This window comes from Notechis scutatus, chromosome 2 (assembly GCF_049901735.1).
Source record: "Notechis scutatus isolate UNSWTSFEM ecotype Mainland chromosome 2, rNotScu1.2, whole genome shotgun sequence".
Lineage (NCBI taxonomy): Eukaryota > Metazoa > Chordata > Lepidosauria > Squamata > Elapidae > Notechis > Notechis scutatus.
The window spans coordinates 6896850-6907326 of record NC_142010.1 but is presented as its reverse complement, the minus strand read 5'-3'; the positions used below and the strand labels follow the sequence as shown (position 1 = coordinate 6907326).

Genomic DNA, 10477 nt, shown 5'->3' with positions numbered 1-10477 from the left:
AGCTTTGCCTTCAGACATTGTGGGTGCTTTGCCCCTGGAGGTTTTAAACAAGAGACTGGACAGTCACTTGTCTGAAATGCTACAGGGCTCCTGCTTGAGCAGGGGGGCAGACTAGAAGACCTCCAAGGTCCCTTCCAGCTCCATTATGATTAATTGATTGAGTGATTAATTGATCTTGGAAGCTGCAGCCTTGAATTTGCTTTTGGAGCAGCAGGAACAGGTCAACGGGTATATTTTGTGGGGAGGAAGAAGATCCAGTGTGGTGTGGGGATGAAGGAAAGGGGGGAACCCCTTCCAAAAACCCTTGCCAAGGAAACTGCAAGGCCAAGCATCAAGACTGACCCAAAGGCACCAAAAACAGAGCTAAATAGCGTCACGTTTCAGTGTTTCACTTGATTCAGTTGCAAAGATCTGGTGCTAGGAGTCGAAAACGACCTGCTGCCATATAATCAGTGAAAAAAATCTTCCAAACGCCTTGGTGGAGATTGGACAGGCGTATTTTTCCACCTCCTGTTGCTAGATGGCGGTCAGGCAACATCTGTGCCTAGAAAGGCATCGACACCGCGCTTGCGCTTAAAAAAAGGAGTTTTTTTTTTAAACCATTGAGTACTGCATGGCTAGAAAGGAGGGGAGAGGAGGAGAAGCGTAGGGGAACTTCCTGTTCCGGATGAATCATGGGAGGAAGTTGGTGGGCAGAGCGGCTTCTGTGCTCTTCCCAAGATGGAAGCAGCAGCTGGCAGGTGAGTTGGGGGCGGCAGGTGGGAGGAGAGTCCGGGAGCAAGTCGGGCTGTTCGGTTTCCTCCACGGCCTGGAAGCAGAGAAGCAACTGGGCTGAAGCGTGTCAGCTGCAGGTTCCTTCCCTCCCCAGATCGGAGCCCGCTGGGGCTGCACGCTGTGAAACTGGTGGCTGCAATTCTCTGCTGGGGGGGAAGATTTAAAAAGCCTCTTTCAAGTGACGGTGGATCCTTTGGGAATGGTTCCCCTCCAGAGGTTGTTCAGGGTCTCCTGCTTGAGCAGCAGTTGGATTAGAAGACCCTTCCAGTTCTTTTATTCTGTTCTGTTGCAATTATTTTTATGATAAGTAAAACTATAGAAATGAAAGAATGTGCACCTTTTTTCACTGGATTGTATTTGAAAACAACTGTTTGCTGTGGTAAGAATTTGTGATTGGTCCAGTCAACAAGTGAATTTCATAATTGAATGGATATTTGAACTTGGATCTGGTCTTCCATGGGTCAAATGAATCGTGATTGATGTTAGAGCTTATTGGAGCATTGTGGCATGTTTGCTTTGTCATTCTAACATAAACTTTTTTCTTTTTTTCTCATCTTCTGCAACCAGTTTATGCACAATTAAACATACATTTTTATTTGAATCTTATAGACAAAGAGGATGGCAATAAGAGCACTCTGGACAACGAATAACAAGCAACATTGAAAAGGAAAACAAATCAGTCCAGAAATCAAAATATTTTCCATTTCCTTGAGAAAGCCACATAATCCTTCCTAGGCAGGTGAGAGAAAATCAAGAGAAGATTTCTACCTGGAAAAAGCAGAGAATGCAAAACTCAAGCATACATTACATGACAAATCAAGGGCGATTATTTTTCCATTCAGCAAAAGAGGGAAGTCAGTGGGGAGGAAAAGATCAATTGGATAGCCATGTAGGGAAGACAATGAGAGATCAATTGGATAGCCATGTAGGGAAGACAATGAGACAGGCCCCACTCCACGAGGAAGAAAATCACCACTAAATGAAAGCACAAACAAGGGATCATCTAGATTTTTGACCTCCTGAAGAATATGAGTTGTGGAAAAGTTCCATAGTCGTGTCTGTTGTAGGAAAGATTCAACTTGAAATCACAGCTGATTATGCCTGAGAAGATCCAAACTGGAGAAAAATCTTACATATACTCTGAATGTGGCAAAACCTTTGATCAGAACAACTCCATTTTGTTTCATTGAAGGAACCACACAGGAAAGAAGCCCTTCAAGTGCTCCCAATACAGTAAATGCTTTTGCGATCATGGCAATATGGTGATACACCAAAGGACTCGTACCAGGGGGAAACGGTTTGAATGTCCTGATTGTGGGAAAGGTTTCAGTGATAATTCCAGCCTGGTGATACACCAGAGGACTCACACAGGAGAGAAACCATTTGGATGTCCTGATTGTGGGAAATGTTTCAATAGAAATTCCAATCTCATTAGTCACCAGAGAATTCATACAGGGGAGAAACCCTGTAAATGTCTTGAGTGTGGGAATAGTTTCAGTCGGAATTCTCATCTTATTGCACACCAGAGAACTCACACAGGAGAGAAACCGTTTGAATGCCCTGTTTGTGGGAACAGTTTCAGTAAGAATTCCAGCCTGGTGATACACCAGAGAACTCACACAGGCGAGAAACCCTTTGCATGTCCTGATTGTGAGAAAAGTTTCAGTACCAATTCCAGCCTGGTTAGACACCAGAGGACTCACACAGGAGAGAAACCCTTTGAATGTCCTGATTGTGAGAAAAGTTTCAGTACTAATTCTAGCCTGGTGATACACCAGAGGACTCACACAGGAGAGAAACCCTTTGAATGTCCTGATTGTGGTAAAAGTTTCAGTAACAATTCCAATCTGGTGACACACCAGAAGACTCACACAGGAGAGAAACCATTTGAATGTCCTGATTGTGGGAAAAGTTTCATTAGAAATTCCAACCTCATTAGCCACCAGAGAATTCATACAGGAGAGAAACCCTTTGAATATTCTGAGTGTGGAAAATGTTTCTCTCATGAGTTCCCAGCTCCTGATACATCAGAGGACTCATACAGGAGAGAAACCCTTTAAATGTCATGACTGTGGGAAAGGTTTCTGTCAGAATTCCAGGCTGATACAACACCGGAGGATTCACATAGGAGAGAAACCCTGTGAATATCCTGATTGTGGGAAAAGCTTCAGTAACAATTCCAGGCTGGTGACACACCAGAGGGTTCACAAAGGAGAGAAAGCCTTTGAATGTCCTGATTGTGGGAAAAGTTTTAGTCAGAGTTCCCACCTTGTGAGCCACCAGAGGACTCACACAGCAGAGAAACCTTATGAGTGTCCAGACTGTGGGAAAGATCTCAGTAGTAGGTTTAACCTTATAAATCATGTGCTTATACACACGGGAGAAACCATTTGAGTGTCCTGAGTGTGATCGGTGCTTCAGGAAACATTCCAGCCTTATCGCACACAAGAAAATCCACATGCAGCCCGAAGTGATGAGTATAGGGAAGGCTTGAATTTATTTTCTAATGTCCCTTTATAAGTCTAGCTGAGAAACTGACTACCATATTTTTCGCACTACAAGATGTTACGGACTATAAGATGCACATTAGTTTTAGAGGAGGAAAATAAGAAAAAAAAATCTGCCTCTACATCCCAGCATCCATCCTGTATTTATCTCGCTAGCGTCCTTGCAGCAAACAGCCTGGTCAACTTCAGCACCTTATCACAGCCCCAGCACGTGGCTCATCAGGGCTCCTCGTGCCCACCACCGGTCAACTGACCTGAGCTGCTGCCGCCACCAGGGAACACTGATGCCTTTGCTGCCGAGCAGCTGATTAACAATTGGATCGGCCTCCCGGAATACCGCTGATCAGCTGTTCTAGGTAGCAGGGATTGCTACTGCTGCCTATTGCCACCGATAGCTGCGGCCTGTTTATCACCAGCCATTTGCTACCGCCCATCGGTGGCAAATGGGCCACGGTGATCCACAGCAAACGGGCCATGGCGATAAGGCGGCGGTGATTGGCGGTGAATGGGCAGGTGGCAATAGGTGGCGGTAAGTGGCGGCGATCCACGCCGCCTAGAACAGGTGATCGGCAGTATTCTGGGAGACCGATCCAACTGCCAATCAGCTGCTCGGCAGCAAAAGCTTCACTGTTCCCTGGCGGCAGCACATCAAATCCCCTCCCCCCCGCCGCAATATTTTACAATAATACAGGTGCACAGACATTTCCACCCACTTTCAGAGGGACGAAGTGCGGCTTACAGTGCAAAAAAAAATGGTAATTTGATTACACAGAATTTACCTGATTTTTTTTAGGCAAATGTGTCATGGTATTAGATGGGAAGGAGGAAAGAAAAAATTGCAACATATTAGTTTGATAACCTTTAGCGCCTTCAGCGTAAAAAGTTGCTGAATATTTATGCAGAAATTGTGCAATTATGTAAAAATATTTTGGGAGTGTTCTTTGTATTTTTATCATGGTACATGATAGAAATGCCACATACAGAGTCCCAGCCTTTTTCTTCCTTGCCTGCCCCGAGATTTTCAGCCCCAGAATTCTCCAGCCAGCATCTCTTGGGGATAGGAGCACTCGGACTATAGTTAGAGATTGTGGCTCCTCATATAAGGAGAAAGCGACAGAAGAAGCAGAAGGGTTTCAAAGTTTATCTTTTCTTAACTGTTCCAGGAATTCATTGCACCAAGCATGTCTGTTCAGATTGTGTCAAGAATGAGGCACAGGTGGAAAAAGCCATATGAATAACAAAAATATTGGGGGGGGGGGTGTTTGGGCAGTGACAAAACTTCAGTAAAAGTTCAGGTGTGAAGGCTGTTATGCCTTGCAGGTGGCCTTCATGGAGAAGAGCTGTAGGAATATTAAGTTGAGGAGAAAAAGAATTGTGGTTTTGTGCATGTGATCTTCAGGTTTATTCGCAACTCCTGCTGTGATCCTCCTTCATTTGCAGGTGCCTCCTTGTTAGCCTTTGATGGCTGGGGGTTGAGAGCAGCACCAAGGGCCTGATGGTTTTGTGGCGCCCCCCCCCAACCTTGGTGGGGAGATGTGAGAAAAAAATTGTACAGCAGATATTTCATTTCTAAAAGAGCATTTTTGGAAGAATCATGAATAGCCTCTGAGAAAGAAAAATAAAGGAAAGTGTCAGCATTTCTGTAAACACTGGGACAAGGTAACTAACTCTCTTCCCATCAGATGGGAGATGTTTCCTGTTCTTTCACTTCTCTCCCAGGGCTCCTTAATGTTTTTCAAAAATTCCTTCAAATAAAGAGAGACACATTATTTGTAGCAGCGAAGGTGACATTTTAGCTATGGAGACAAACAATCCTGATGTCATCGCACCAACACGATTCAAAAAGACAGGTTACAATTTAGTAGTTTTTAGTAGGTCGCATTGCATGCAATCCCTTTGGCAAAGGACACTCAGTGACCAGGAGCAGATCAGGACTGGCGTGTAGAGAAACTAAGAGGTTCTCTTGGCCAGAGTCTCAATCTCCAAGTGACTTCAAACTTAATGTGCAAAATTTCTAAATTTTTAAAATAGTAAAATTATATTTGATCTATTTTTCTTTCTTTCCTTGGTGTCATATTTCAGTGCACATCTTTATCGTGTCTCATTATAATTAGAAGTTGGGAGCCCTTGCAATGATCCCAAAGCCTCTGAATCTCTTACAGGACTATATAAAAATATCAGATAAAATTAAATAAAGCCAACCTAGGAGTCAGAGGGGATGGTATACAGCAGGGCTGGCCCACGGGTCGGTGGCATCATGTGCTGGCCACGCCCATGCCCTGTTTAGTGAAGACGAAAAAAAATACGATCCCTATGCAGAAGCGCACTCAGCAACCCAGGAGCAGGTCAGGACTGGCGTGTGGAGGATCCAAGGGGCTCTTTTGGCCCGAGTCTCAAGATCCTACTTACTTTCCATTTAAACATGTGACATTTCTAAATTTTAAAATAGTCAATTTATATTTAATCATTTTTCCTTTCTCTCTCCTTGGTGTCATATGTTAGAGCAGGGGTCCCCAACCACCGGTCCGTGGAACATTTTCTACCGGGCCGCCGGTTTGCTGGGCGCCGCCATCTCGTTTTGATGAGAAAGTGCTTCCGGGTGAGCTTTTCCGGTTGGAAAGCGGCGTTTGGGTCCTGAAGGAATCCTCGCGCCTTAGTTTCATCGAAGTGGGGTGTGTGACTTTGAACAAAACTAAGGCGCGAGGATTCTTTCAGCACCCAAGGCAAGGCGAGCCGAGCGGCCATCCCAAAGGTGTCCCGAAGCCCATCGACAAAGGTACAAAGGAGGAGTTGAAGGTGGTGGGGAGAAGCGGGGGACGGCTGGCTGGCTGGTCGCTCGGCTCGCCTTGCCATGTGTGCTGATGCCGGTACCGGGCCGCGGATCATTTCGTGATGCCGGTACCGGGCCGTGGCACAAAAAAGCTTGGGGGCCACTGTGTTAGAGCATATGTTTATCACGTCTCATCTTATGCTTAGGAGTTGCAGTGTCGCACAGTCATGGAATCACCATTTGGAACCTTCACAATTGGCTTCCACAGGGGTGGGATTCAATTTTTTTTAACAACTGGTTCTGTGTGCATGGCTAGGTGGGTGTGGCTTTTTTGCAGCAAACCTCCCCCCACCCATTTTGTGGGACTTCTGGGCCTCAGAGAAGCTTCTGGGGGGGGCGGCGTTTCGCTCCCAGAAGGCTTCCTTGGGGCTCAGGAAGAAAAAAAAATGAAGGCTGGAGGGAGTGCACAGTACTCCCCCTGCTCCATTTTGGGGCTTTCTGGGCTTCAGGAAAGCCTCCGGGGGGTGTTTTTGCTCCTGGAAGACTTCCATGGGGCTCAGGAAGGAAAAAACGGAGCGGGAAGGGGAGCCTGGGTCAAGCAGTAAGACAGTGAGGGGAATTCTGGAACAGCTGATCATCGGGAGGAGGAAAAATACCTTATGGAGTGACTGGGCAGGGAAGAAGCAGTGAGCTATGTCGGGCATGCGTATGATGTTGCGCATGCACGATAAGGACTGACGGGGAGGGAGGGGCAGGTGGAGAGGGACTGGGCCAGCCAGGGGCACGATTTTCCGGATCTCTGAACTGCGCAGAATCATAACCTGTTGTATAGAACTGGTCCAAACCGGTAGAATCCCATCCTTGGGCTTCCAACAAACACAACTGACCGGAAGTTGCAAGTCAGTCATGGTACATTGCACTGAACAGAACACAGTGATTCACTTAATGACCACAGCTAGAACACACGTTCTAAGTTGGTATGGTAAAGGGAGGACATATTATAAAACTACACTAATCAGGAATGGACTTGTTGATACCAATGGCTGTTGTTAAGTGAGGACTATATTAATCAGGATGTAATCAGGGTGGTTGTGCACAGTATTTCTTCCCTTTTTTCTTACAGGTAGTCCTCAACTTAAAATAGTTCATTTTGTGACCACTCAATACCTCTGAAACGTGATATGACTGTTTTTCACAAAACAATTGCATTGAGGTCTACCTGTATTTACATAAAGTATCAGAGCTGGAAGGGACCTTAGAGGTCTTCTAGTGACTAAAGACACTTTTCAATCCCCAGAAGACAGCCAGAAAGACTACGGGGGAGGGTGGAAATTCATTGTAAGATTTTCTTTCTTGCCTCACTTATGTTGTAATTAGTTAAATGGATTCATGGGGGAATGCCATTTGGGAGTGGTTGGCCCAGCAAGTTCTGAACACCTTGGACTTCTGTCTGGTGGGAGGAAAATTTCTCCAGGATACTTGTGTAGCTGCATACACACACACACACACACACACTATTCAGAATCAGACTGAGGCTATCCCCTTCACCTACCTCCACACAAAGCTCCTCCTAGGTTTTTGCTCTGTGGCAACTAAGGCCCAAGCAGTCATATCTCCCTGCTAATTCCATGGGAGAGGGGGCATGCCCCTCAGGCAACCCCTAGAAATGGGCAACCTGTAGTTATTTAATAATGCAAAGCCAGGGCTGTGAGGAATTTTGGGGCTTGTGCTTTCTTCAAACCTGACTGGATGCTCACAGAAAGTGACATCAAACACCTGAAAATTGGCATAGAAAATTGGATACTGTACATTTCTTTTACAGAACTTTTGCCCTGGCTGCCAGACCTTCATAGGTTGAAATCTCTCCTTTTGGGAGCCAAGGGATATTTTACTAATGCCTCTATCAATGCCTTCCCCTTTGCATCCATAGTCTGATCAATTTTAATCTTTTGCAGAAAAATGTGTGTGTCACCCACACGTATTTTGGCAAAAAAGGGGGGATATTGTAGAAAGTTAGCACCCACCCATTTCCAAGAAGGAAATATTTTGAGAAATATTAAAAAGGCAGAATATTATATTTCCCTGGAGGGAGAAAGCAGCCCCCACCTTTCTTAATAGCCCACAGCAAATGTCAGCATTTAAGAGATAGATAGCTTTATTCATAAGCAAATACCCTCACCCAAGAGGTAGGATTAGCCCTCAGTCACAATAGGAATTGCCGAACGCCCCTTCATTGCATCACCCTCAGAAACTTCAACTAAGCTTACCTCATATAAACTCCTAGGATTTTTACATGGTCCCATGGGAGTCTGACAACAGCCAATAGAATACATGTTCTTCCACAGAAACAGGAAGTTCAAGTGCAAAGCTCAAGAGAAGGCATGAACTCCATGTGGTCAGCTACCCAGAACCACACGTGCTTGGTGGTTCTGCTTCATCTGTCAGAGTTCCAAGTAACAAACCCAACTTAATCAAAACTCTTGAGGATTTCAAAGTATGAATTTATTAGGCATGTCATATTGGAACAGCTGGCGAAAACCAACTCTGAAAGACCTGAGGTTGTCCCCACTCAAATCGAACCCAAAGTTCTCCCCCCCAGTCCACACGTCCATCACATCAGGTATGCGCGCGTGCACTTTTGGCACATGACGACAAAAAGGTTAGCCATCACTGGCCTATGTCATTGTTTTTTCTTATCTAAGTGTAAAACTTTACACTTGTGTTGAAGTCAAAGTCACAACTCCAGTTGGCTCCAGTCCACTTCTCCCCAACACCTGGTGGGAATGTCCTTGATTCACTGGAGAAAGAATGTTATTTTGGCTGCAAGTCCCCAGTTATCTCTATTCTCCTTTCCTGTTCCCACAGCTCCGACCGGCCTCATTGTGGCAGACCGAAGATGCTCCAACATGGCTTCAGGGCTGACAGGCTGCCCCCCCCTCAGGTGAGACGGACCTCCTACAAAAGAGAAATTAGAGGGTTAATCTGTACCAACTTCAACCTCCTCTCCCTCCCCCCAGGTGGTTGTGTGGGATTTTTTTGAGGATATGTCATGAAAGTGTTTAATCAATCTATCAGCTTTACATCCCAGTTCTTAACCCTGTAGCTTCAGATAGGCGATATCCTTTCCAATGAAATAAGTATTGCAAGTTACCCTCATGCAAGTAGGAGTCTAAAATCTTTTTTACTTCATAATGTGTCTCCCCCTGTATTACAACAGGCTTTGGGACTTCTGGTCTACCGTCCTTAGCTGGAAGCCTCCTGCCGGCTTTAACAGGCTGCTATGAAAACCGGATGCACTTTACCTAACAAGCATGGGACTCTAAGCTGAACAGTTACAGGGTTTATTACTTTCACTATCAAGAACGTCCCTATGACCCAGATTTTTTACTTGGCAGCTTTAGTTTCAGATACTTTGTTGACAAGCACACTTTGCTACTGACCTGGAAAGGAGATGGGGTGGGGGGAACCAGCATTCGTTGGCTTGCGTTTTATAAATCTTCGCCATGTCTATTAAAGCCCACTTTGTATTTTCCCACCCCTGCTTCAACCATTCCACCCCCTCACTCAGGGACACGGAGGATGGCAGTTCCCTGGATAATTGAGGCATAGGGACAAACTCTATGCTGCTGGTGACCTGGAAGGGGGTCAGGCCAAGTGCTAGTGTGCACTGCATTAAGCGACTTCCACAAAAGGCAGCAGGTCGGCCCAATTAGACTCCCAAAATAGCACCTTAAGTATTGCTCGACCATGATGTTCACTTGTTCACTGCGCCATTCGTGCTCGGATAAAAAGCTGAGCTAAGCCATGTGGACCCGATGGCCCTTAGAAACTCCCTCCAAAATTTTGCAGTGAATTGGACACCCCTATTAAAAATGATCCTGCGGGGCACCCTGTGCAGCCTGTAGATTTGTTTTATAAACATCCTAGCTAGTTTTTTTGACCAAAGGAGCATGCTGTGAAGTGGGGTTTGCTTTGAAAATAATCATGGTCCAAGTAACCATGTTCCCGCTACTCTCCAAAAACTCGACTATAACGTCCATGGCAATTTTTTGTCAGGGCCAGCTCAGGTCTGCCACTTGCTGGAGGATAGGGGTCTTTCCTTCACGGCAGCAAAAATAGCACAGCTTTTCACGTAGTCCTCCATGTCGGCCTTCATCTTTGGCCATCAGAACTTCTTTCTGGTTAGGTGCAGGGTCTTCAAGTAGCCAAAGTGTCCCGCCAGTTTGGAGTCATGGCTACGCTGCTTAAGTCTCAAGCTGGTGGGGACGTCCAGCTTAGTTCCCTTCCATGTTAACCCGTCTTTGAGGGTTCAGGGCATCTTTGTTGTCATTGAACCATGGATCTTCAGGGAGCTCCGTTTTCAGTCTTTTTGTCATCAGGTTTGCCCAGCGGTGTCCCGACATCTGGTTTGGCCTCAAGTGATGGC

The 10477-nt window shown here is 45.8% G+C and overlaps 1 protein-coding gene across 1 annotated transcript; it reads left to right on the top strand.

The window, feature by feature from the left end:
• Window positions 1-1686: 1686 nt before the first annotated feature.
• Window positions 1687-5331, top strand: LOC148131665 (uncharacterized). The gene is given in 3 exon segments (XM_087953266.1): window positions 1687-2769; window positions 2855-3155; window positions 3157-5331. Coding segments are annotated over 3 exon segments (1149 nt in total). The 5' UTR covers window positions 1687-2033; the 3' UTR covers window positions 3269-5331.
• Window positions 5332-10477: the final 5146 nt, after the last annotated feature.